Genomic DNA, 26,597 nt, shown 5'->3' with positions numbered 1-26,597 from the left:
TTCAGGAGACAAAGGCTAGGCAAGAGCACATGGCAAAGCCAGGGAGGTCCCGGGTGTGGCCATGCTGAGTGACCGCGCTGGCCACAGCAGAGGGTGTCGGAAATTGCTGGGCCTTCATTATCCTGACGGACTTGTTTTCAATCCCATCAGGACTTCCTGGAACCGCCGGCCGACCAGGTGCTAGAGGTAAGTGACTTTCCGAACTAGATTTTCTTTATTTTCACTCGTCATTTTTGTGGGAGGGGAGAAGGGGGGGAGGGGGGTGTTGGCAGGAGTGAAGCCTGGATCAACAGTGGCATCTAGTGGCTGTGAGGCTGGGAGCCAGGGATCTGCTCTGCTCAACAAGCCCCTGAATCCTGAAGCCTCTGTCCTTTGACCTCTCGGTACTTTTCCTGCCCAAGCCCGTTCCCAGTGAGACCCTGACACACCCCTGTGGGAGGAGAGAGTGGGAGTGGGAATGACTCTCAAGTCAGCCTCACTTCGGCCTCCCTTTGGGGGGTCCCAGCGTCTTCCAACAGCTAAGGCTCCGGCCTCCAGGGTGTCCGTGCAGAGACTGGTGCTTACTGCATCCTGCACACTCCCCTCAGTTCATTAAAATGAACCCGTTAGCCTGCAGATTAGAGGCCCAGGAATGGATCTCAGATGCAATCAGAGGCCTTGCAAATGATTGACTGGGTCCCTGATTGATCCTGGGACCAACCACTCTCCTTTTCCTCCCCTCCCAGGTGAACCAGGAGCTCCGGGAAGGATCACAACATCAGGTAGGCAATTCCCATGTACCGGGCATCTGCCCGGGCTCTGCCCTAATACCGCCCAAGAAGCACCAGACCGAGGTGCTTGGGCAGGATGCAGTGCTGGGCTCTTCAGTCAGCACTGAGGCAGTTGGCGGGGTTTAGAAGTAACGAGAACAAGAGTTGAAGGCCCAGCCTGGCCCACAGCCTGGCCTGGGTTCCGGCACCTCTGAGCCAGGACAGTGGCTCAGTGTTGCCTATGTCTTCTGTTTTCAGAGGGGTCGTCGACTCTCACTGTGCCAGGCCCACCAGGACCTCCTGGAGCCATGGGACCCCCAGGACCTCCAGGTGCCCCAGGTCAGTCTGTTTCCTGGCTTTGCTCCCAAATCAGCAGCAGGCCCAAGTTGCATTTGACAGAACCCGCGTTTCATTACTGAAATCCAGGAAAGGAACCGAGAGAGGAGCGTGGGGAGGAGCTGGGAAAACCCCCCAGACAGGCTAGCGAGCCCTCATCACACACCAGCCAGCGTCCCACGCTCTGCACAGGCCTTGCCTCCCCAGGCCCCACAGCACCGGGTAGACGGCTTTCTTAAGGTCGCGCAGCTAAGCAGTTGCCGCTTAGAAAACGGCGTGATAATACACATCAAGGGCAACAAAGATGCTAGGAATCCATCTGGAGAAATTTTCCCCAAATTGTTCAACCATAATGAAATTGCTATAAAAATTTTAATACATAAAAGCTAGTTATTAGGGGATAATAGTATTATTGTGAACAGCAGAATGCTTGATAAATCTGCTCTGTGGTTGCAATAATATTTTTACAAGATGCCAAAAAAATATATTTTCTATTTTTTTTTCCAAAAGGCCTGTTATTTTTATATTAATTAGATGGGTTTGAACTGTGCAGGTTCACTTATACACAAACATTCTTTTGGAGATTTGTGAAAAAAAATTGCTAACAAACTTTATGACTTTCTTAATGACATTTTCTTATCTCTGGCTCACTTTATTGAAAGACTATAGCATATAATACACGTAACATATAAAATAGTGTTAATTGACTTATTGGTAAGGCTTCCAGTCCACAGTGTGCAATTTGTAGTCACAGTTTTGGGGAAATCAAACGTTATATGTGAATTTTCAACTGCACAGAGAGCCAGCGCCCCTAACCCCCACGCTGTTCAAGGGTCAACTCTATTTTTCCATTACCTAAAACTATTCACCTCTAAATGACATGCATGATTTAACATGACCAAGGCAGGTATGGACCAGCCTTCCCTCCTGATCAACTCCAGTGAGGGCGGGGGCGCTGGGGCACGTAGAAGTCCCTGGTTGTTAAAGAGCAGAGTCTGAGGGGCGGTCCTGCCCATCCAGGGGCCCAGTGCAAGCTGGCCTCTCTGGGTTACTGTCCACACCTTGTGAGGATGCTAGGCGTGTACCCAGGACCCACCTGGTCTTCAGCTCTTTCTCGCACGGGGACCCTAGAGGTGTGACAAAGCCTTCTCTTCATTTCCAGGTCCTGTTGGCCCAGCTGGTCTCCCAGGACAGCAAGGTATGCCACGCCTGAGAGCACACACCGGTGGTCTCAGCCGGGAGGGCTTCCTTCCAGGGCTGGACTTGGACCCCGGTCTGTAAAGAAAGCGAGACCTGCTTTTGGGGAAAGAGGTGGGGGGGGGGGGGGATGGTTCTTCACCAAGAGCTTTGCGAAGCCTCCGCTGCAAGGCAGGGGTCAGTCGAACTTGAGGCCTTGAGGCTCTGTGGCCACCTGGTCAAGCCAGCTGTTTTCACTGGCCTCGGGCCTCTTGTGACCAGACCCTGATTGTGGTGACCAGGGACTTCTCCAGATACCAAAACACACAAGTCAGGCTGGGGGAAAGCCAGTCCACTTCCTCCCGTTTGCAGTCGATGCTCTGGCCTGCCCTGACCCAGGCAGCTGGGCTGCAGGTCCCCGGAGGGATTTCTGCTGGAGGCATCCACCCTGACTCACTCTCTCCCACAGGCCCGCGCGGGGAGCAAGGACTTGCTGGGGAATCGTTCATTAGCAGCACCGGCTCCATCTCTGAAGTCCTCTCTGCCCGTGAGTGTCCCCGGGCAGATGCAGGGGGTGGGGTGTAAGGGGGGTGGCAGCGAGGTCAGGACAACGGGGCCTGTGGCAACTGCACCAGTGAGTCATCGGAGCCACACACAGACACACACACACACACACCCGTGCAGGTGAGCATGACAGTCCTCTGGAACACAGTGCCAGCCGAGGACAGCAGGGGCTTTGTCAGCGTTAGGGGTCCAAGGGGGCGTGATTCATGGGGATGGGGCAGCTGTCAGAAAGGTTCTCAGATTCCAGGGTCACGCAGGGCCTCCAAGTGATCCAGGCACGGCTAGTGTTGCTGGCAGCAGTACTGCAGCCCCTGTCACGGGAGCAGTGACCTGGGTTCTCAGCCTCAGGCCTGGCCTGGGAGGGTGAACTCCTGGTCCTCCTGTTCCCAAAGTCCGTTAAGGAGCCCAGGTGGAGAGGCTGCTGGGCCTCCACCTCAGCACCTGAGCGTCTAGACAGCTGAACCGCCAAGGTGACAGCCATCCCTGGCCCGCTGTCATGTGTACCAGACATGGTGCCGTGGCTTCCCACTGAGTCCTCCCGGGGCCCCTGTGCTGTGGCATCTGTCCTCACGGGGCCCTGTGCTATAGGCCACGTGCCTCTGGTTTACAGAGGAGGAAGCTGTTCCTGGGAAATATTGAGAACTCGCCCCGGGTCACCAGCTGGAAGTGGTGGAGCAGAGATTTGAACTCAGGCTCTCGACACTGAAGCCATGTTCTTGCCTAGCACTTGCTGTACCCATATGAGCTATCAGGGAGTTTGACTGTAGCCCCGCCCTGCCTCTGAGCAAGGGCACCACAGCAGAGGGCGTCTGGTGTGGGGGTATGCATGCATCCCAGGGTGCCTGGCACTGACGATCCTGGTGAGGGGAGAAGCTGGTGGAAAGCACCCCTGTGTCAGCTTGTACTCATTCCCGTTTTCTTCTCCCTACAGAGGGTGTTGATTTACGAGGTCCCCCAGGCCCACCTGGACCACCTGGGCCACCGGGTGAGCATCTCGGGGATCTTTTGGAGGTGGGGGATCGTGGGGCACAGGGAAGCTAGGCACTTAAGAGAGGACACAGGCCCTGCTCCTCGGGGCAGGCAGGATCGGCTCTGTAAGTTCAGCATTGCCTTTTCCCCTCTCTCTCCTGCAGGACCTTCCATTCCAGGCCCCCGAGGCCCCAAAGGTGAGAGCCGTGTCGTAGGGAGTACAGGAGCCTGTATGTGCCCAGCATGTCCAGCAGAGTTTAGATGAGGCTTGATGAGCTGGGGCATTTCTTCACTCTCTTGCCATATCCCTGGAGCCTGGGGTGGGGGAGGCATGATGGCCAGAAGCTTTACACAGGATTTCTGCCTCTGCATTGGCCTGGTGGGAGGAGAGGCAGGAGGAGCCCAAGCCATCTCTTTCCCAGCCCTGGAGCCCATCCCCTCCCCATGGGCCCCTTGAATTCACATTGTCTGGCTCATATGTATCTCCAACTCTGAGCCTCCTTCCCTCCGGCCCTCCAGGCCCCTGAGGACACCAAGGTAGAGCAGAGCTGGCATCAAGCAAAACCTGGGGTTGGGGTTGGCAAAAGCTGGTGTTCCAAGAGCCTTTGGCCAGAGATTAGCATGTGTATCTATGAGTGACCGAGAACCCATGTGTGCACGCGCGCTTTGTGTGTGTGTGTGTGTGTGTGTGTGTGTGTGTACTACTCTAGGTACTGACTGTCCATTCTCACTGTGTTCCTCAGGCGAGCAAGGCCTCCCAGGGTTCTCAGCCTCAGGTAAGTGCTCAGGCCTCACCCCCAGCCCCAATGCAGGCTCTGGCTAGAGCCACTCCCAGCCCTGGCTGACTGCACTGTGTATGGTGTTGGCTTCCAGATTCCAGTTCTCTGGGATTCAACCTGCAGGGACCACCAGGCCCACCGGGACCCAAAGGTGACAAAGGTCAGTAAGGGAGCAGCCAAGAAGGCAGTGAGGAGCAGGAGTAAGGCTGGCTCCCAGAGCCCAAAGAGTGACCAGCAGATATTTATTGGTGCTAAAGCCTTGAGGGGAAGAAAGGAGAAGCTGAAGGGAGGAAGGGAGGAGGATGTAAGGACACACAGTCTCTGCCCAAAGGGAGCTTGTGGTGTCATTGAGGAAACAGAGGCATGAGACAACTGTTGAGCCACATGCTGATAGGTGTGGTTGGGCTTAACCAAGGAAGGCTTCCTGGAGGAGGTGATGTAAAAAGGGCTTCTTGTTTTGGATTCCAGGTGATCCTGGGATTCCTGGTGGTTCATATCAAGGTAAGGACCAAAGGTGACCGAAGTTTCTTTCCTTCTTGAAGGCTGATCATTGCCAGTGAGGACATGATTCATTCGTTCAGTCATGATTCAGTGTTGAATAGGCACTTTCTCCGCATGCTAGGATCTCTGAGCTGCCTTAAGGTTACATGTTAGTGGGGCAGGAGGGAAGGACCCTGTGTGTAAAGGTGACTAGCAATGCCCATGACAAGAGATGGCGCTAGAGCAAGCCCTGGGAGCCGGGGGTGTTCAGAGATGAGGGTTGCTGTGGGGTGGTGAGCAGGCTGCCCAGCGAGGACAGAGGGTTTGGTCTGGAGAGCTCCCATCTCCGTGCCCCTTGCAGACAGTGGCTGCTGCAGGCACCCCTCTCCTTCTGGGGAGCCTTCTCTTCGCCACTGTCCTTTCTTCCGGGAAAGACCCTCCCTCCAGCTGGTGGGGGCAGTGCCTGGCCCCTTTGTCTGCCCCTAAGGTGGAGAAGTCAGCTCAGGCTTTCTCTCTTCCAGGGGGATCATCATCTGGCACCATGTTCATGCCGGGCCCCCCAGGCCCCCCTGGACCGCCTGGGCCCCCAGGCTCCCTCAGCAGCTCTGGCCAGGAGATTCAGCAGTACATCTCTGAGTACATGCAGAGTGAGTGCCAGGCCAGTCGGGCAGTGTGTGTGTGCACACGTGTGCATGTGTGCGGGGTTGTGCGCAGGTGCATGCACATCTGTGTTGGAGGTCAGCAGTCTGTATGGCCAGGCCCAGGTCTTCCACCCCTGCATGCAAGACAGCAGGTCCATGAGCTCCTGCCTGCTAGCTGTCCACACACATGACTTCAGCCTCACCCAAGTAGACACTCGCACACCCACACGCTTGTCCACATGCATACACAGCTACACACTCACTTTCACATGTGTTAATTCCCGACCCCATCCCTGTACTAACCATGGATGTATTTTCCACAAATGTGAGCAACAGACCTTTGCTAAATGAGTGGCTGAAAAGTCTTATTGGTCCACAGCCGCCGAGCACCCCCTGGCCCGCCGAGGCCACTGCCTCAGTTTCTTTATCTGTAAGGGACACCGAGGCTCCCTGCTTGCTCTGCCTTGGGCCGTGTGTGGGGTGTGGTAGGCATTTCATCTGGTGCTTCGGTCACCTCCATGGGAAGCACATACCCGCCTGGGGACAGGCCTGACTTTGCTTTGTTTGTTGGCAGGTGACAGTGTTAGGTCTTACCTATCTGGAGTTCAGGGTCCCCCAGGCCCACCTGGTCCCCCCGGGCCTGTCACCACCATCAATGGAGAGACTTTCGACTACTCAGAGCTGGCTTCTTACGTCGTGAGCTACTTACGCAGTAAGCCTCTCCCACCCCTGGAATGACCCTTCTCCCAGGGCTCACTGTTGTTCCCTGAACCTTGTCTCCTAATTTGTGCAGCTTTGCCTTTCTTCTGAACATGGCATTCAAATCGGGCCCCAGGTTAATCAGGCCCCCTGGTGCTGGCTTCAAAAGGCTTTGCTCAGATGACGAAATGCTGCACAGCCGTGTTCAGTGAGCCTTCTTACGGCTGAGGGCTGTGTCCTAAATATGTGAAATGGGATCCTACGGGCTGGTGGGATCTCGTAGGCCTTAGGCTAAAGCACCTCCATAGCAAACTGCATTTACCCAACAACCTTCCACCACCTTTCCATGCTTTTAAAACAACCTCCTAATGCCCCCCCCCCCCCCCCCGCCCCCTTGGTTCATCTCCCCAGAGTGGGAACAGCCCGTTGACCGTCTATGATTCTGGAGTAAGGGGGGTACTGCTTTAGTACAGGTAAGCAGGTAACCCCAGCTCCCCTTCCCAACAGCTTCCGGGTACAGCATCAGCTCGTTGTCAGCTGCCTCCATCACTTCTGAAGACATCCTGGCTGCATTGCAGCGTAAGTCTCTTGCAGGGGGTGGGTGTGGGAACCCCTTTGCCTTCTCCTGACCTCCCTTGTCAGGCGCATCTTGTCCCTCTTGAGCCTTGTGGGGGCTGCATAGGGGAGGTGGTACTTTAGGACAAGGAGCCATTCCCTCATTGCTCCCAGCCACTGACAGGAAGGAGGCAGCAAATCTGGCAGCTGCTCCTCAGATACCTGGGAGCTTGCAGATTCCCACCCCACCCCCACCACCGTGGGCCCAAGAACCAGGGCTCTCACTTAGCAGCCAGTCTGTGCGGGGAGACCACACTGTCCCATGGCCCAGGCGATGCCACCACACCCTTCCCTTTCAGGGGATGAAGTGCGTCAGTATCTACGTCAGTACCTGACGGGCCCAGGAGCCGGTGGAGATTGGTCCCTCCAGTCTTTGGACTATGCAGAGCTGAGCAGCCGCATTCTCAGCTACATCTCGAGTGAGTATCTGTCCTTTGCAGGCCAGGTGGTCAGGGGTTCAGGCTGACCTTCCTTGAAATGGCCCATGACCCGGCTGCACAGACCCAGAGGGAGTGAATGGCATTCGGAGCTATTCAAACCGAGGCTGCAGAACAGGTCAAAGAGCCTGGTGAGGGAAGCCTAAATGAGTCTTGGGCACCGTCCTTCATAGAATTTGCACAGGACTCCCACACTTCTCTAGACACACAAATACACCCCTACACACTTCTCTAAACAAACACACCTCACATGGACACTTTCATACACACACATCTATACGTACAAATCACACACACACTTCTCTGCGCACACACGTCTGCATACATATACATACACCTCCATACACACACCTTTCTATACACATACACACACTGGCAGGATGGATATGAGCCCTGTATGACCTATGCTCTTCCCAGGACTGGGGCCCCTCCTCCTTGGCGTCATTACCCCGGATTGTATCTCTGCGTTCCTCTGCCTGTCCCTTCCTCCTGCCTCTTCCCTGTCTTGCTCCCACTTCTGATTACATTGTTTAGCTGGCTTCCTCTCACAGGTGTTTCTAACTGCCTTCGCTATCTCATCTGAATCCATCACAACTTGAGATTTTGTTCCTCAGGTTCTGGAATTAGCTTGGGACCTCCTGGCCCCCCAGGGCCCCCTGGCTTGCCGGGAACATCCTTTGAGGAGCTCCGCTCCTTGTTGCAAGGTAAGGCTGAGCAGGGGACATCTGTCCAAGTGGTTTGGCAAAGCTCCCTGGCCCCGGCCATGACCAACTCTTTGCTTTTCCTTGGCATCTCAGGATCTGAATTCAGAGGCATCGTCGGGCCACCAGGTCCCCCTGGGCCACCAGGGATCCCAGGCAACGGGTGGTCCAGCATCAGCGTGGAGGACCTCTCATCTTACTTGCACAGTAAGGCGTGGGGAGCAGGGGTGAGGAGGGCAGAGGGCTGCATGGCTTTTATAAGGAGTTAAATCCACTTACAGTTACCAAGTCCTCCTGCAGCATGTACAGGGCTGGGCCCTACAGAGGGACATAGGAGCTTGGAGGTGCTCAGTCTGTCCCATCAGCGGGCAAAGTGGGAGGGACAGTGCTCCCAGGTGCAGCACTGCCCTCAGGCAGCTCATGAGCCAGTGTGTCCTCCATGAGCAGGAGCCAGGCAGAGTTCAACCCTCGGGGGCAGGAAGGCTGAGGGATGGGGATAGGATCTGGGTTGAATACAACTCAGGATTGGAAGAGGGAGGGCCAGTCAAGGGCAGTCAATTCCCTGGTGGTGCCCTGGGTGTCAGTTGTTCCTTCCTCATCCTCTCCTTCTCAAGAGGGGTCCCTGAGCTGGGAATTCAGCATTCTCACAGGGCGACCTCTGACCTTTCTTTCTCTTGCCTCCTGCTCAGCTGCTGGCTTGTCCTCCATCCCAGGCCCTCCAGGCCCTCCGGGTCCCCCGGGCCCTCGAGGGCCTCCGGGTGTCTCGGGAGCACTGGCAACCTACGCAGCTGAAAACAGCGACAGCTTCCGGAGTGAACTGATTAGCTACCTGACAAGTAAGTGCCTGCTGCTGCTGTCCTCTCTGCTCCTTCCCAGGCCTTGCCTCTCCGTCAGGGGAGCAGGTGAAGGACCCTGGGAGGCCACATCCATGACAGGCACTAGTCAGAGAATGCCAGTGCCTTGGAGTTCATATCCTGCTCAGGAGAGTTGAGGCTCTGAGAGACCAACCCCCTTAACTCCCACTCTCCCTCCACCCGGACCTGAGCTCCACTCACGCCGCTTCCTCCCCACAGGTCCCGATGTGCGCAGCTTCATTGTGGGTCCCCCAGGCCCTCCTGGGCCCCAGGGCCCACCTGGAGACGGCCGCCTGGGGTCGCTGGATGGCTCCTACAGCAGCTCGTCGGCCAGCAGGAGCACCTCCTACAGCTCCTCCATGGGCGTAGGAGGAACCAGCGGCGGCTCCCTGGGTGAAGGGGGAGCCTTTGGCCCGGAAGGGGGCTTGTATGGCAGTGACAGTGGACAGTTCGGGGCTGGCTTTGCTGGAGGTCTGGATTACAACGAGCTGGCTGTCCGGGTGTCTGAGAGCTTGCAGCGTAAGTTGGGGCGCGTAGGCCTCAGTGCTGTGGAGGGCGCGGGAGCATGGTAGCCTTTCCCCATCTGGGCTCCAGAAGCTGACCCTCTGGTTTTGAAGCACCCAGGTTGGGAGGCCAGCAATTCTGGAGTCAGAAGGACGGGGACTGAAGACGGGAAGCCCCAACCTAATTCTGTCAGCTTAGTTCAAGGGGCCCCAGACAACACCTGCTGCAGGGGAGAATCTGAGCTTTGGTCTCAGAAGTCTTTGTGATGATGACTGTGTCTGCTGGGCTGAGGGGAGGTTGTTGGCTAACAGGCTTCTGATGTAAGGCCCCAGCACAGGGAAGACAAGGAAGCCGCAGGCTTTTCCCTCCTGTCACTTAACCTCCTCTGGTTGCGTTGGGAGCTACACAGTCGGGTGCTGTACTCCCACTGTGAAGAGTGCGCCCACACTTTCATGCTTTACAGGTCAGGGCCTGCTGCAAGGGCTGGCCCACACCATGCAAGGCCCACCAGGCCGGCCGGGGCCCCAGGGCCCCCCAGGCATCAGCAAGGTCTTCTCTGCTTACAGCAATGTGACCGAGGACCTCATGGACTTCTTCCGAAGTAAGCGCCTCCCCGCTTGTTTTCCCAACCTGTACCTTGCTCCCAGAAACCAGTCTCCTGGAAAACCCCATTATTAACACTGAGATGCTAAAACTCTTACAAATTCTAAACTTTGTTTTCCTCTTACAAGCTCAAACTTTGCCACTGTCTGTGTGTGTGTGTGAACAAATCCCTTTATCTCCCCAGCTTCTTGGCGACTGCTAGTCTAAGGCCAGTTTTTTCTCCTTGCAGCTTATGGAGCCATTCCAGGACCCCCTGGGCAAAAGGGAGAGGTTGGCATCGCAGGACCCAGAGGTAAATAGTGGCAGGAAATGGCCACCAGAATCCCGTGTAACAACCTCATGCTGAAGAGCAGCTCCCTTGCCAATGCCTTGCTGGACTCTGCCGGTCCTCCAGGCCCCACACTCCTGCTTTACTTAGCACCCATCTCTCCTCCTAGGTGAGAGGGGCCCTGCTGGGCCACCTGGCTGGCCTGGGCCACCCGGCCCTCAAGGGATCAAGGGAGAAAAAGGAGACAGAGGTAAGCCTCCACTGCCACAGAGATTTGTTCCCTAGCAAGCCTGGAGAATTAAGGCAAATGTGAATTACTAAAGGCAGATCCTGCCAACAATGTAATCTGCACAACAAACAAACAGCCAGCAGGGGAGAAAGGAAAGAGAGTGCCAGTGCAGGGAGGAAAAGGAGAACCAATCTGGTACTGAAAGAGGGTAAACAGTCTAAATAAGTTGATAGTCTTACGAAAGAGTGCATCTTTCAAGCCAGTTTTGCAAGTAGTCACAGTTGCCATAATTGCCCACGTTAAAGCCCCCACAGGCCACAAGGTATTTTTTAACGTACTACTCATCTTCTAACTTTCAGGTGACCAAATCTATGCTGGGCGGAGGAGGAGAAGCATCGCCACTAAGCCATGAGCTGCCTACCCTTGGTATCACATCCCCCAGACCAGTTCTTGCAATGGCTTATGGTGCTTAGGTCAAAATCTCTCCAAAGGATGAAAGCTGGAGTCTCAATGCCAAACAGTCAAACAGTCAACTACACACTTATTTTAGTCTGACACAATATACGCATATACAAATAATTCAAAGACACGCCATCTGCAACAGCTTCGTTGGGTAGACTTGAGTAGCTGCAGTGTGTGGCAGCAGACACACTTCTCTGCTAACTAGATGTGAGCTCCTTGGCCTCTAACGTTAGTCCAAGCCCTAACCTAGGAAAGCCAGTTCCCTACGAGTTGGCTCAGCTGTCCTTGAGTTTTGCCTGTAAATAAGCCCAGAAAATGGAAGAAGGGGATGGTGGGGGCTGCCTTCCTGTGGGTTACACTTAATGGGAGTGCATTCTGATTAATGCTGTAAAGCTGTCAGCTCCTTCCTCCCGTTCACTCCGCATTCTCTAGTCACAGAAAACAGCTGGCTAAGGAGCCACTCTTGCAACTGAAAAAGTTAAGAAATTCATTTCTCATGAAGGTGGCTACGGGGTTTCTAACTGTTATTTCTCACTACATATAGTCCCACTTACTTAGAAAGTTTGATGGTAGCTGTAATCTATATCCATAGGTCTGTGCTAGAGTTTATAGATCAGCAAATAGAAGGGCAAGGGGCAAGAAGAGAGAGAGGGAAAATAGAATAGCCACTGCTGGGCCAGGTGTCACCTGTTCTGCACTTAAGCAAATGGCATTGGGTACTGGGTGCAGTTGGTTTTAAGCGCTTTTCAGTGTCTAAAAATGTTAATGTGGTCTATTAGATGAAAAGTCATTTCAAAAGTAAAATTTCCGATTAAAGGATTTTTTCCTTTTTTAATATGTGTAATGTGATCCATCCAACATTAAGGGAAAAATATTTTGGGTTTGATTCTAACACTATTACGAAAAAATATTCTGGGACACAGTTTCTGGTATTTTGTTTAATCTTTGAGATCATTAAAGGCAGACCTTCATCTGGAATTAATAATTCAACTTGGGCAATTAGAAACTAGTATTTGAAGAGTTTCCCTAAGCATAAATTACTTGAACTAAACATATATGCAACAGAAGAGTAACAAGATTAGTTTCAGCTAATGTAGTGATTTATCCTGGGACAAAGGAATTGTAATGGCAAAACAAGTAATATGGAATATCAAACTGCCTATTAAGGAAAAACAAACATCAAATGCCCCACAGAAATGCAAATTCAGACAAGGCTACCACTGGTCTGCGTGGTTTTTTTTTTTGTTTGTTTTTTTAATGAGTTCATAAGGCCTCCAGAATTTCAAGCTTTTTACTTCCTAATGAAAACTTATTGTATAATAAATGACTACATTGGCCGAAACCGGTTTGGCTCAGTGGTAGAGCGTTGGTCTGCAGACTGAAAGGTCCCGGGTTCGATTCTGGTCAGGGGCATGTACATTGGTTGTGGGCACATCCCCAGTAGGGGGTGTGCAAGAGGCAGCTGGTCAATGTTTCTCTCTCATCAATGTTTCTAGCTCTCTATCCCTCTCCCTTCCTCTCTGTAAAAAATCAATAAAATATATTTTAAAAATAAAAAAATTTAAAAAAAATAAATGACTACATTTTACCTTTTTAATATTTTAGTTTTATCTAAAGTCTTACCTAAAGTCTGAGTCCATTTAGTGTTTTTTATTTAAATACATTTCTTTATTGATTTCAGAGAGGAAGGAAGAAGGAGAGATAGAAACATCAATGACAGGAGAGAATCATTGATTGGCTGCTGCCTGCCCACCACCTACTGGGGATCGAGCCCGGAAACCCCAGGCATGTGCCGTTGGCCAGAATCGAATCTGGGACCCTTCAGTCCACAGGCTGACACTCTATCCTCAGGCTGAGCTCAGAGTCCTAAGACCATGTGAATTAAGTGAAAGTCCAAACCTGCTTACCTTCTCTGATTAGGACCCAGAAAAAAACAGACAGATATGTCCTCAGGGGAAGGCAATGACTCTGAGCCTCTTTGGTTTCTATTTTAAAAACACACAAAAGTTAAGAATGAGCTCAGTAATGTATGATGCTCCTGGATTAGAAAATGACATGCTTTGCCTCCCTCCAGCCAAGCTGAACTCTTTCCAAATGATACTGCTTGGTGTCTACTGAATCTTGCATGAACATATCAATGACAAAAAGAGGTTATTTTTAGCAAAAGTGAGGTCATATGGCTTGTGAAATGTTTGGTGAGAAAAAGAATCCATCTCAAGGGGAAAAGGGGAAAGAAAAAAATATGTACATATACATATGGTGATGGAAATATTTTAAGCACCTCTAATAAGTCTGAAAGGCCAGAAGACCTAGAGGACTGCAAGTGTTAAAAATGTAGACCCCAAAAAAGCTGCATGCTGTTCTCATGTATGACAATCCTGTTTCAATGGTTCTCAATAAAAGCTGCTTTCTCAACACAGATTAAGAAACAACTTTATTTTTCATTTGTTAATCTCATGATTGAAAAGACAAATTGCTCCCAAGTAGACAAGAGGCATAATCCGAAACAAAATTCTGAAAACTTAGTTTGTGAAGTTATTACACTGCAAATCAAAGAAGGATCACAAAAAGCTGCAGCCAACATTTAAAACTGGTATAACATTCTACCCGAAGCTTAGTAGCAGAAAGCGTAAAGCTATAGCAAAACCATGTCAGCCACAGAAAGGTAACAACAGAGGCATTAACTGTTGCGCCTTAAACTTAGCATTTAAAATATCCCATTTCCCATAAAAGAACATTTCCCAGAAAAGAATTGGTTTATTTAATCAGAGGACTATTAGCACTAGAACTAACTCTCCCCTTTCACCTCAGTTCTAGGTTTCCTTTAATCAACACTATCTCTAGCTAATCATTTGACAGAATTTGGCTTCTCAGAAGAGACTGTCATTTAAGCACAGTGAGGAATGGGAAAAAGTGTGTAGTTACAAGGGAACTTGGAAGAATACAAAAGACAGTTGCTTCTGAAACTCGCTAATGCTTGAGAAATTAGAGACCCTCCATTAAAGTGGGTCTCATATGCCTGAGAGCTTTGTGCTTGAGGAAACACTACTTAGAGGTAGCTCTGGTTCTGGTTTATATTTAACTACAATTTGCTGTATCCTGTTAGAGGAAAGTTCTAATATTTTCAGCAAAGTATAAGCATTCAATTTCCTCCTGACCCACCCTATAGCTTCCCCATAGAAAAGAGTAAGAAAAAGCTTAATTGTGACTCCACATAATATAGCAGCTAATTCAGCGATTCACACTAACAATGGGTTGACAGGACTAGGAAAGGCAGCCTGGTGCAACGAGCTCTAAGAGCTAGACCTGCAGAAAGGTGGCGGTCTGGTGTGTCCGCAGCACACAGGGAGAAGAGGGGAGGATGAGCAATTAGGGTACACAGATGAAGAATTTCTTTTATGCATTTCACAGCACATTCTGCCACAACAACATCCAAATCAGGAGCGGATTTGACTGCATTCTTCGATTTCAAAGAAGTCTGTGCCCCTCCCCCACTGCCCATCTACACTACATGCAAGAAAGAAAGATCACTATTATCTATTTGAATACAGGGCCTAAGAAGAAATGGGCAAGGATGGGTACAAACAGCATATTCTATAACAAAACACTTAAATATTAAAATCAACGTTTCACCTCTATATATGTATCACTCTGTAGGCCTTCGGACACATGATATGGTCATATTTGAAAGAAGACAAGCATTAATACTGAATCCAAAGGGCAGTTTTAAGGGAGATACAAACAGTTGCAAATAAACTTACCAGAGTGTCAACCGTTCTACTCTGAGCCTCTTTCCTTTTCTCAATATCGAGTTAAAAGGAATAAAAAGAATCAAATATTCAGACCAAATGAATTATGTGCCATAAACTATTTAGCATACAGAATATAATTTACATGATACCAAAAAAATGTCCACTGAAAATTCCAAAGAGAGCCTTCCTCCTCTTTCCCTCTTAAAATAAATCATTAAATACACTGAGTAACTTTATACTGTAATTTTTATCATAATATAAACAATTTCCATCATCCTGAATATTACTTTATAAAGATATATATTTTAAAAGGCTTTCAAAACATTTTTGAACCCAGCATTTGAGAATAAAGCATTAAAGGAGTTTTGTATACAGTAACACATTCATATGATAAATGTATGAATTTACAACCATACATAATATATATGTGTATATATATTTATATATTTATATATAAAAAACAAACTTGGCCAGAACTTAAGGCTACCCACAAAGTTGTCCAAGTAAATTATGCTTGTCAAAACAATTATAAAATGAAAATCATACATGCATTTAAATCATCTAAACCACTGACAAAATAAGGTTCAGCATTCAAAGTTTTCAAATTAACTGCAAGAAAGTGCTACAGATATTTACATTTCCTTAATAAGTGTTCCCACAGTTACATTTAAATTTTCATCAGCATCAAATGTAATGTAACAAAAACTGAAACTTGTACAATTTGGTACCTGGTGCTCTTAAAAGAAAAAAGGTTGCAAATGGCAGGCAGCATCACTTACTGTGTCACACAGCACAGTACAGTTCACAATACTGTTTGACCTGACACGTGCTTAAAATTCTAAGCCTCAAGAGGGACTAAGAGTGAGCATTTCATTAATAATTATACATATCAGTAACCACATGGATATAGGTTTCAGGCTTTTCCCACTCAAATAAAATAATTTAAGCATGGAACAAAATAAAACCAAAATATAAATGACTATTTCAAAACAACTAAGTCATTTCCAACATTTGCCTAAATATTTTATTTTTTTTAAACTATTCTGATTAAATGCCTTTTAAAATCAATTTCAGAAAATATGTAACTCGGAGCCACAAGGCCTCTGACAGTTTTCAATGAACAGAATTTACTGAGATGAGAGAAATCATTTAGCTCATGTATTATTTTTAAAAATAAGCTGGGAGAGCTAAATCTATATATTTTTTTTAATTTAGTGAGTAATACATATCCAATTTGGACATCTAAAAGTTTTTTGTTTTGTTTTTTTCTTTCCTGTTTCTAACCTTGAACAACACATTTAGGATGAACATTTTTATCAAATGGTAACAGAACCAAGATTTAAAAAACAATAACGCTTAATGCTAAGGATGTTTTGTCCCTGTGGAATAAAAAAAGAAAATCCTATTTTAGACTCAATTGAAATTTAGTGTTTTAGGCACTATTTTAATAAAACCAGCACCCTTGAATACTAGCTCAGGCCTAAACAGATAATTATATTAGATTACTGAAATAATTTTTCTCTTTTAAAAGAGTGTATTGATATTTAAAGATAAAATTGATTTAATGAATCAGTATTATATTTTGAGCAACTCATAGCTTTTTCATGAGAGCTGATTCACCCAGAGAAAATTACTCCAACTCTCTACAGCAGAGTTCCAAAGATATTTACTAATACTCAGTGACATAACAAGTTTTTTAAAATAATTTTAAACATTATACCTCTAAAAGTTTTTTAGGTAACAGCATCTAAAGAACACAATGTTTAAGATTAATACTAGTATAAAAAATCACCTTAGGGAATTACTGCAAAATGCTTCTATGCCAACATGGCCCAACATCTGTCTTAGTTCCTTTCCCTTCATCTTTGCTAAATAAACAAGATAAACAAACAAACAAAAAACTTGTAGAAGGTGAGGCAGGTGATTGTCTTCGTGCACTCTCTATGTAGACTGTGGCAGAAGATGAAGAGAAAAAATGACATATTTCAAAAGCCAAACTAAACCACAGAATACTTCTCATTGTTATGATCCAGTGGAATGCAAGCTAGGGATAGGATAGAACTTGGAAATTCGGCTCTGTGTTGATGGGTTAAGGCATTCAGACTCCCCAGTCATTTTAAAGAACACTTCCTGTTCCTGCAATTTCCTGGCAAATTCTTCTTCCAGTGTCTTAAAAAGGAAAGGAAAAGGAAATTATGTACTGGTATTTCAAACAGAATTTACTCTGGTGGCCAAGATAAAACTATTTGCCCCAAACACATTCTCTGTATATTATCCTATGGAAGGACAGGATGCTCAATAGTTAGGGTCAAAGGCTGTGCACAGCCCTAGGTTCAAATCAAGTCTTGGCTCAGCCATACTAATGGCCAACTTGGGTCAATTACTTATCTTCTCCATCTTACAGAATCATTTCATTCTTCTGCTATAAATAGGGAAAACACCACCTACACCTCACTGGGTTGCTGTGTGAGGATTAAATGTGATGATGATGTACTTAACACATACTTGGTACTCAATAGATGGCACCTACTATTATCTGTGACTCCATGTGGACTTACCATTTTCTATTTTTTATTTTGATTATTGATGTGCATGTTTTTTCTACAACACTGGACTATAAAATGTTTAAAGTTAAAACCTAAATCAGATTCAACATTATATCTCCATAATACATAGCAAATATAAGTGCTTGACAAATATCTGAGATATCATTGACTTTGCAGAAAAGTGATTCAATGATTGCTACAGAGGTACGATCAAAGTATAGAAGAAGATGGAAGGACACAAGGTTTCTCAGAAAAAATGAAACATGAATTTAGTCTTGAAGTCAAGATAAGAAATTAATAGACAGATGGGGAAGGCATGCCAGACAAAGGGAGATGAAACAAGACAGAGGCAGGAAACTGCAAAAATGATTTGAGTAATAGTAATTATACCCTATCAGAGGCCTGGTGCATGAATTCGTTACACCAGTGGGGGCCAGGCCGAAACCAGCTCTCCAACCACAATCCCCCAAGGGGTACTAGATTGTGAGAGGGCACAGGCCAGGCCGAGGGACCCCCACCAGTGCACAATCAGAGCTAGGGAGAGAAGCAAGAGGTTAGCTAGCCAGAGAGGGACTGCAGGTGGGCTCCAGGGCATGTCCAGCCTGTTTCACTCAATCCTGATTGACCTGACTCCAGCAGCAAGCTAACCTATCGGTCAGAACGTCTGCACCCTGGTGGTCAGTGCATGTCATAGCAAGTGCATGTCATAGCAAGTATCAGAAATGTTCTTAAGGGTAAATATTCTGGTGATGGTAGGCAAGTAGGAAAAAAGAAAAGGAGCTAAAGACCAGAAGGCCCATCAGTATATTATTGAACAATGTTAAGCAAGTAGTAACATGATAATATGAAAAGAGAAATATTATGATTGAATGTAGGGTATCATGGAAATGAAAAATAATTCAGATTTTTAGCCTAGATGGCAAGAGAACAGGAATGCGGAAAGAACATCTGTTGGTGAAGGGAATAGAGAGAGAGGAAAAGGGTGACGCATAGATGAAGAAAAAAGGATGTTAAGTTTTGTTTTATCTCCACAGAGTTTACAATCTTTAGTCAACATTCAACAGGTATGTAATGATCATTATAATGTGCAGGAACTATTCTAAAAGTTAGGGATGTACCAGTGACCAAAGCAATAATATCCTTGCTTTCAAGGAGCCTACATTCTTGTGAGAGAAAACAAACAATAAACAAATGTATCTGGTGGTGATGAATGCTATGAGGAAAAACAAAGAAAGGTGAGGGGATAGAGTGTGTTTGAGGTGGGCATGGAGTCTATTTTCTATATAGCGATCCAAAAAAGAACCTTTGATGAAATGATATTGGAACAGAAGCCTGAATGAAATGAGGAATGGAACGTCAAGGTGGAAAATTGGAGCTCTGAGAATGTTAATAATAAAACAATAAACAATAGTAGCAATAATAACCATTCATTGAACCCTGACCACGCTCAAGTACTGGGACTACTGCTGTGCACACAGCACTTCTTTTAACTGTCTTAACCCCACTAAGATAAATTTTTCAAATAAGGAGAACTAGACTTAGAAATGTTAAATAACAAAATTAATCAGTGTCAACACTGATACTTGAATCCAGATCTGTATGACTTCAGAATTTGTGCTCTATACAACTCCTACTATACAAGTTTGGGGATTATCCTTAAATATGCAACAGTTTAAGTCATGACTAGCTATAAGAACATCAAGATAAAGGACAGAACTAAGGATGTAAAACTGAAAAATGTCTACACTTCAGGTACCTGGATGACAAAAGGTGATAAAGAGCACAAAGAAAAGAGTGTATCACAAAAGTCAGGCGAGAAGAGAATTTTAAGAAACAAGATTTATAGTCAGAACCATTAGATAATGTCATAGGACCTGGTTATTACCAACTCACTTTGTGACCTGTTAAAGTTCAATTTGGGAGTCTGAAATGAAAGCTAGACTGCAAAGAGTTAAAAGAAACTAGAGAAAGAGACTTCTTCTCACTGTTTACCCTTCCATGCCTTTTGAATTCTGAACCATGTAAATTACCTATTCAAGAATTTAAAAATAAAATTTAAATTAAAAGCCACACTATCAACTGACTTGGTCATTTCACTTCCTCTAGAAAAGTTAACAAATAATAGGTGCTAAATTCATATTTCTGTAATTCACTGATTGGATGAATAGAAGAAAGGAATGGTTGAAATGTATAGCAGGCAAGAAGCCTGAGAGGAAATACAGCTTTAAGTTTGAGAGTTAACAAAGGGAAAGGATCATATAGTGATAATAAGAACTGAATGGTTGACCAACTGCACCAGGCTATCAAACAGTCAAGTGCAAATAAGGAAAATGGGTAGCTGGGTAGATAAAGACAGGGAAGCCATTCCTATTTTATTAGATTGACAATTTACATAGCACCCAATGGCCTTGCATTCTGGCTCCGTTAACCTGTCTAGACCAAGCTGTCATTACTTCCTTCCTTCTCCCCCTTTCTAATGCCTACACATAGGAACACACTCCCCCTATAGGGAGCTACTTACAATTTCTGTACACATTACCTTCAGTCATTTTCTTCTCTGTGACTCAATTGCCTTGTCCCACCCCAATCTGTCTGTCCACTCAGGAAGCTCTTACTCATCCTTCAAGCCCCTCTTGGCTTACAAAGCATCTCCTCTCAGAAGCTTCCCTGAGTCCCCCACTCCTAAAGACCTAAGCACTCCTCCTCCTTGGCTTGCACACTGTGCTCCTCTCCCCTGTATCGTGAACTTAACTCCTTCGGTAGATTAATGATGCTAGGGACCTGTAATTGCTTGTCACCAGATTTTGAACCTTTGGGGAACAGAGATTTTGTCTCCTCTCCCCTGTATCTCCTGCATCTGATACTCATTAGGTAAAGAGCCAATAGCTGGGTGGATGGCTGGGTGGGTGGGTGGGTGGGTGGATGGACAGATGCAAACATTTTAATTAAAGTTTTTAAAATTACCTTTTTCCTAGGTCTCAATTTCTCTCTCCATTCCTTTAATTCCTGGCTGTGCTCCTCATCTAACTCTTTTAGTTTCTGAGTCTCATGCTCAACCAATAGATGGCATTTTTCATTCTGAAAATAAAGTTTGGGTTAAAAAAACTTCAGATCAACAAAGTAACTTTTCACAAATACATTATCTTCCAAAATTATAAATTATTCATCAAACACTAGGCTATTACTGAGATTCAAATTCTCCTCTAAAAACCAAAGGCCAAGAATTAGGAAATGGGTCACAGCTTCATCTTTGCAAGTTGAGAAGCCAGGTCTATCACCACATGAAAAGAACTTAAATAGGTAGCATTGGTTTGATCCTGCTTTTCCTTTCTAAGGTTGACTCATAATACTGACACTCCAGAAGGCAGCTTGTATGCATTTTACCCATTGGTACCAGAATATGGGTTTCAGAAATCTTCTGGTAAAGTAAGCAAATATGTAGAGTATCCAAAATGCATATACTACTCTGAAATTCTAGACATTTTAGGCCAGTGGTCAGCAAACTCATTAGTCAACAGAGCCAAGTACAACAATTGAAATTTCTTTTGAGAGACAAATTTTTTAAACTTAAACTTCTTCTAATGCCACTTCTTCAAAATAGACTCGCCCAAGCCATGGTGTTTTATGGAAGAGCCACACTCAAGGGGCCAAAGAGCTGCATGTGGCTGGCGAGCCACGGTTTGCTGGCCACTATAAAATTAGGCTACCTACTAGATGGGTTGTATATTCTAGGTAAGGTTCAAAAACAGTCCTCTCTAAAGTAATCTTTAAATTTCTTAGGGAAAAATTCTCATATATTTAGTTTATCACCTTTTTTATAAACCTAGAAGAAAATAAGCTCATTTCTCCCTAAATGAAATTTCAAATTCAGAATCTGGTAACAAAACTGCTTACATCATTTTGAAAACTTTATCTTCTTTGCAAAATATACTAAAAATACTCAATACTACTTTTAAAAGACTCAAATTCTTAGGTTATAATTTTGTTTCAGGCTATACTACAGTTATATAAAAATCCAAACAAGTTCCTATGATGCTAAAGTGGTCTTATTTTCTGACTGTAACAGAAAACAGATTTCAGTATTTTCATGAGTAAAGTGAAGCTTACTTTGGTTAGCTATTATTTTCCCACACCCGGTGCTGCCCATCTATGACCAGCTTTGTCTTAGAGCTTTCACATCTAACCTGCAGCTGATGCAGCTCTCGGACATTGGCTTCACACTGCAACTGAAGATCCCGCATTTGATTTTCATGCTTTTGATGCTGAGCCATCCTCTCATTTTTCTGCCTCTTTTCTTCTTGAGCAGCAAACTATAAATAAGAAAAATAAAAGCAAATATGGTTAACAAGCTATGTAACTACTGTATCTTCCAAAGGTATAATTAAGAAATTTACCAAAGCTTATAATACAATAAATTAAAGCTGCATGTAATAATATATTGTGACTCAAGCTGGAGTCTATTTTATGGGAGGGGAGGACTTCTGATTACAACCTTGTTCCTCCTATCAGCTTAGGGACTGACCTCAGTTAATTTGTGTGTGGGACTTCTGAAATATAGTGAGGTCATATGTTTTTACTTTAAAAGCTGTCCAAGACCTCTCATTCCCAGGGCTAGTTTTAGGACCAGTAGAACCCAGGACCCGGTGTGGGGCATGGGAGGGAGGGCTCTGCCCTCTGTGGCCATCACCCTAGGAAGAAAGACTAAATTGGTACATACCACATATCTAGCCCCAACCCACAGAGCCATAAGTGAACATCAATAAGTGTAAGCTGCCTCTAAATGTTTACAACACTATCATGTGACCCTTCTAAAAGTCACTCAAATATTCTTAACCAAAATACAGTAATTTGCTTATTTACCTGTTTAATTTTTTCACGGTCCTGATCTGGTGTGGCCGTTGAGTTAATTCTCAAACTTTTCTTAAACATGGCCATTCGAGTCTTGGCTTCACTACGCTGAATCTTAGGCAGTCTTGCTCTTTCTTGAGTCTGTCTATTTTTCAATTCCTCAATAAGCCGTTGATTGTAACGCTGCATTTGTTCTGTTTCCTAAGAAAGTTTTAAACAGAATCCAGTTGATGTAGATATAACACTCAGTACCCCTGCATATGTTCAAACAAGCCATTTTGTTGTTGTCGTTTCCCAAAATTACTCTCTCCCTTACTGCATAAAAATCAGCAAAACATTAGCCAAAAAATAACTTCTAGGAAAGATGAGCTATTTGTAATAAGAGTCTTATGTTGACACTCTCTTCTACTAAGTATAGGGAGTCCACATTTTTAAGATACATGAACCATAAGTGGTGCCATAATAGTTACTTTTGAGAGACCAAGATGAAGATTATCAAGGCCATTAGGCATTATAATTAGTTACCTTCCATGGAATATATAGAAAAGAAGTTTGCAATCAGGATCAACATACAATTAATTACTCCAAACTTCATCAAAGACATTTTAAGGATAAAATAAAGAAATCTGAAATGCATTCTCTAAGAAGTATAAGTTTCAAAACTGAAATCCTCACTCTGCAAACTTTAAAATGAACAAAAAAGTAAATAAATTTTCCTTTCATTAACCTTCTCATGGCGCTTCAGTAACTGATGTCTTTGCATGAAATACTGATCTTTAAGTTGCTGTTTGAGCAGCTGGTGTTTTTCTTGTAAGTGTCGTTCTTCAAGCTCCCAAATTGCAGCTTCTCGAGCTAGAAGAAAGTAATTTTCAAAAATGTCACTTTGATCTTTTTACTAATGTACTTTGGATTTCATTTTTTTTACACAAATTTACATAAAAGAGATCTATATACACTTACATACAAGCTGACATTATGAGCTATAAATAAAATATTACCAATGTAAAGATAACATCTATTACTACCTTCAGTTCTGTTCTAATGTCCTATAACAGAGAATGCCATACCCCTTATCCCAAAATTCTATTTAATCATCTTCATGAGAAATTTAAAAAAAAAAAATCTAAGCTATTTATTTTAGGGGAAATAAGTGGTTAAAATCCCATTCTATCATGTAGCCATTAAGTATACCAACAATTATAATGAGATGTAAAATTATTCAGGTATATTTCTAGCATCATCTGGACAAAAAGATGTTTTAAGGAATATATTTTCACTTCTACTGTCATAAAGGAATACTATAACTCACAGTATTTTATCATTTTTCCTATTATTTACCTCAACTTTATCTTTCTCTCTACCAATCTAGCAAAGGAAAGCATTAAAATAACTTTTAAGGTACAGTTCCGCAATGTTTCTGAGATATCACTTTGTATGTACACATATGCTGCAAAATTTCATATACCTCTCATGAGTTGCTGCTTGTTATTCAGGCACTCTCTCTCAATATTGGCTAACTCTGCCTTCTGCTGCTGGATGATCTTTTTCAGAGAGCCATCTAATTCTTGTTGTTGCTTCTGAACAAACTCTTGTTCCTATTAGACATAGTTAACTATCAGTTAATAAATATTTACTGAGAAAAACATCCATTTATCTGTATGATTGTATACATTAAAGGTTATCAAGATTTCTAAACCAAGTTTTTAAAGTAAGTGAAATTTTTTTAAATACAAGATTATATAGTATATATATAATTTTATCAATCACCCAATTCAAGCCTAGAAAAAAAGTATTAGAATAATAAAATACATATTATTCTAAATTCATCAATAAGACTACACATACAAAAGTCTATCATCAACTCATAATTAAAATGCCCTGTTATACTGACATCTTTGGGAAAATAAATTTACATCTTCTAAAGCTAACTAGTTCAGTATGGTGTGGATAAAACAAGAACAAGAAATGACTTTTAGGAAGAAAGGCAATAAACAGCAAATAAGTAAAACAGATGTCAGAATTTTAAACGCTATTTTTCTGACAAATAAAAGAGTTAGAAAGAAATACCATGCCTATGCTAATAGAGAAAGATAGTTTCTGTATCAACAGCCTGTGCTTAGAAAGAACAATAGTGTGAGGACTTAATAAGAAATAGTACATTGCTAGAGAAATGTGAACTAGGAATAGGAAAGTGAGCTACATTTACAAATCTATAAACAAAATTCCTTATAATCAGAGAACTCTTCTAAAATGTTTGGGATTCACTCACTCATTCACTCACTGAGTACATACCATATACCTAAATACCAAAGTTATGCTTTAAAAATATCCTTTGGTTACTTTGTAAGAAAGGATAAAGTGACTTATGATCTTTATGCTAGAAGATTTACAGAAGAAAAGGAACAATATCGAAATTGAAGACATGTAAATTTTGCCAAGGAAATGTTTGGATCTCTATCCCTCTTGGCAGAGCAGTTTGTGATCAGCTCAAGGGATATTCATTATCAATTTGTGTATAGATTTAAAAATTTAGTGTTGAAGCACCATTTCTCCTATAATTCCTCCTCTTGCACATCCTAGAGAAGATAAAACCCTAACATCCTTTTGGAACTAATTTTTGGGCCTCAAACAGAGTCTCATAGATCTAAATCACAACCAGCCTGGCCTTCAATAAACAAAGAACAAGTCTAGCAGTGTTCCTCAAGTCCCTGCATTACTACTGTCCCTGGAGGTGAAGATCGAGTCTTACCATTCAGGACATCCTGTAATTCAGAGTCACAATAGCTGCTGCTTCATCTGCAGCATAATTTGTATTTTAGCACAAATACACAGTAGCAAAAGACTAAAGAATTGCCTCTATAAAATAAAATTGTCAACTTAACTACGGATACCTATATAACTTTATCACAGCAAAAAATAAAGTAAAACCAAATAAATATTTAAATTCAACTACATAGAATAAGGTCTTTTGAGTTTTGTTTAAAGAAATGCAAAATTGTCATGCCTGTCTTTTATGCAGTTACAACAAAGAAAGTTGTTCAAGCTTCTCTTTGTCCTACAGCAAATATCAATTGTAATAAAAATTAAATTGTTTCTCTAATTTCATTATAAAATTTCTATATGCAAACTTATTAAATAAACTTACATTAGCTGGCAGACATATCAAATGGTTTTCTATTGTTCAATATTTTTTGTCACTGGTTGGCAAATAACCTAAAAAAATGTGTGTGGTCCTGGCCAGGTGCTCGGTTGGTTGGAGCAATGTCCTATACCAGGGGCAACCAACCTCCCTCCCTCCCTTCCTCCCTTCCTTCCTTCCTTCGCGCGCTCTCTCTTCCTTCCTCTCTAAAAAATCAACAAAAAGATATATCTTCAGGTGAGAATAAAAAATACATATATTTGTGCCGAAACTGGTTTGGCTTAGTGGATAGAGCGTCGGCCTGCGGACTGAAAGGTTCTAGGTTCAATTCCGGTCAAGGCCATGTACCTTGGTTGCGGGCACATCCCCAGTATGGGGTGTGCAAGAGGCATTTGATCTATGATTCTCTCTCATCGATGTTTCTAACTCTCTGTCCCTCTCTCTTCCTCTCTGTAAAAACTCAATAAAATATATTAAAAATAAATAATAATAATAATATTTATGCAGAAACACTGGATCCAAATTAACCAGCAAAAATATAAATATTACATTTAGACTCAAAAAAAAAATAAAGTGCAAAAATAGAAGATGGGGCAAATTTATTTGTACATATTTATATTGAAAATTAAAAAGATATATGCAAATTGGTGCCACTCAAATGCAATTTCTTGTCAATGCCAATTTTGGTCACATTCTGTAATATTACTGTATTAATATGTCTAGATAAACAATATAAGAATTCCATAAAAAGAAAACCTTTAAGTATGCAGTGGACCCCTTCTCTTAGTATTACACTTTCAAAAGTTCAACAGTAGCCCTAGTCAGTTTGTCTCAGTGGATAGAGTGTCGGCCCTCAAACTGAAGGGTCTCAGGTTCGATTCCAATTAAGGGCATGTACCTGGGTTGCAGGCTTGATCCCTGGCCCCAATCAGGAATCATGCAGGTAGCAACCAATTGATGTGTCTCTCTCACATCAATGTTTCTCTGTGTGTCTCTCCCCTCCCTTTCATGCTAAAAATCAATGGAAAAATATCCTCGGGTGAGGATTAACAACAACAAAAACATCACCACCAGAAATCATGATACACAATGAATGGCTGAAGGAGGAGCTACAGAAGCATGCTATGCAGCAGCTAATAGTAAAGGAGGAAAAAGAAGAGCTAAAACTGCCTATGGAAGCAGGCAGAACTAGCATTGCTCTGGTCCAGAAGTTAAAACATGAGTCAACAGGAAAGAGTCAAGGTAG

General features: G+C 44.3%; 2 protein-coding genes across 5 annotated transcripts in view; one reads left to right on the top strand and one right to left on the bottom strand.

Moving 5' to 3' along the window:
- COL17A1 (collagen type XVII alpha 1 chain) overlaps positions 1-20,196 on the top strand; it is a 54,923-nt gene extending 34,727 nt beyond the window's left edge. The window contains exons 33-54 of one of the 2 annotated variants that reach the window (XM_036438936.2): positions 151-186; positions 726-761; positions 1,008-1,088; positions 2,248-2,283; positions 2,731-2,808; positions 3,757-3,810; positions 4,547-4,570; positions 4,668-4,733; positions 5,042-5,074; positions 5,575-5,700; positions 6,269-6,406; positions 6,901-6,972; positions 7,308-7,427; positions 8,060-8,149; positions 8,243-8,353; positions 8,836-8,982; positions 9,220-9,519; positions 9,968-10,105; positions 10,337-10,399; positions 10,545-10,625; positions 10,964-11,019; positions 20,173-20,196. In XM_036438936.2, coding sequence (XP_036294829.1) covers positions 151-186; positions 726-761; positions 1,008-1,088; positions 2,248-2,283; positions 2,731-2,808; positions 3,757-3,810; positions 4,547-4,570; positions 4,668-4,733; positions 5,042-5,074; positions 5,575-5,700; positions 6,269-6,406; positions 6,901-6,972; positions 7,308-7,427; positions 8,060-8,149; positions 8,243-8,353; positions 8,836-8,982; positions 9,220-9,519; positions 9,968-10,105; positions 10,337-10,399; positions 10,545-10,625; positions 10,964-11,016 — 1,883 coding nt within the window. In that variant the 3' untranslated portion in view covers positions 11,017-11,019; positions 20,173-20,196. Of the gene's footprint in view, positions 1-150; positions 187-725; positions 762-1,007; positions 1,089-2,247; positions 2,284-2,730; positions 2,809-3,756; positions 3,811-4,546; positions 4,571-4,667; positions 4,734-5,041; positions 5,075-5,574; positions 5,701-6,268; positions 6,407-6,900; positions 6,973-7,307; positions 7,428-8,059; positions 8,150-8,242; positions 8,354-8,835; positions 8,983-9,219; positions 9,520-9,967; positions 10,106-10,336; positions 10,400-10,544; positions 10,626-10,963; positions 11,932-20,172 lie in introns of those variants that run through there. The other variant, XM_036438935.2, reaches the window with a different exon arrangement.
- Positions 13,485-26,597, bottom strand: part of SLK (STE20 like kinase) — a 43,686-nt gene continuing 30,573 nt past the window's right edge. For all 3 annotated transcript variants that reach the window (XM_036438937.2, XM_036438938.2, XM_045582069.1), the window contains 6 exons: positions 23,678-23,807; positions 22,940-23,064; positions 22,225-22,413; positions 21,549-21,674; positions 20,329-20,442; positions 13,485-16,987 (listed from right to left, as the gene is read on the bottom strand). In XM_036438937.2, the coding sequence (XP_036294830.1) occupies positions 16,841-16,987; positions 20,329-20,442; positions 21,549-21,674; positions 22,225-22,413; positions 22,940-23,064; positions 23,678-23,807 (831 nt within the window). In that variant the 3' untranslated portion in view covers positions 13,485-16,840. The remainder of the gene's footprint in view (positions 16,988-20,328; positions 20,443-21,548; positions 21,675-22,224; positions 22,414-22,939; positions 23,065-23,677; positions 23,808-26,597) is intronic.

The sequence above is a fragment of the Pipistrellus kuhlii genome, unplaced genomic scaffold (genome assembly GCF_014108245.1).
Source record: "Pipistrellus kuhlii isolate mPipKuh1 unplaced genomic scaffold, mPipKuh1.p scaffold_m20_p_15, whole genome shotgun sequence".
NCBI classification, from domain to species: Eukaryota; Metazoa; Chordata; class Mammalia; order Chiroptera; family Vespertilionidae; genus Pipistrellus; species Pipistrellus kuhlii.
This window is presented reverse-complemented; position numbering and strand designations above follow the sequence as displayed.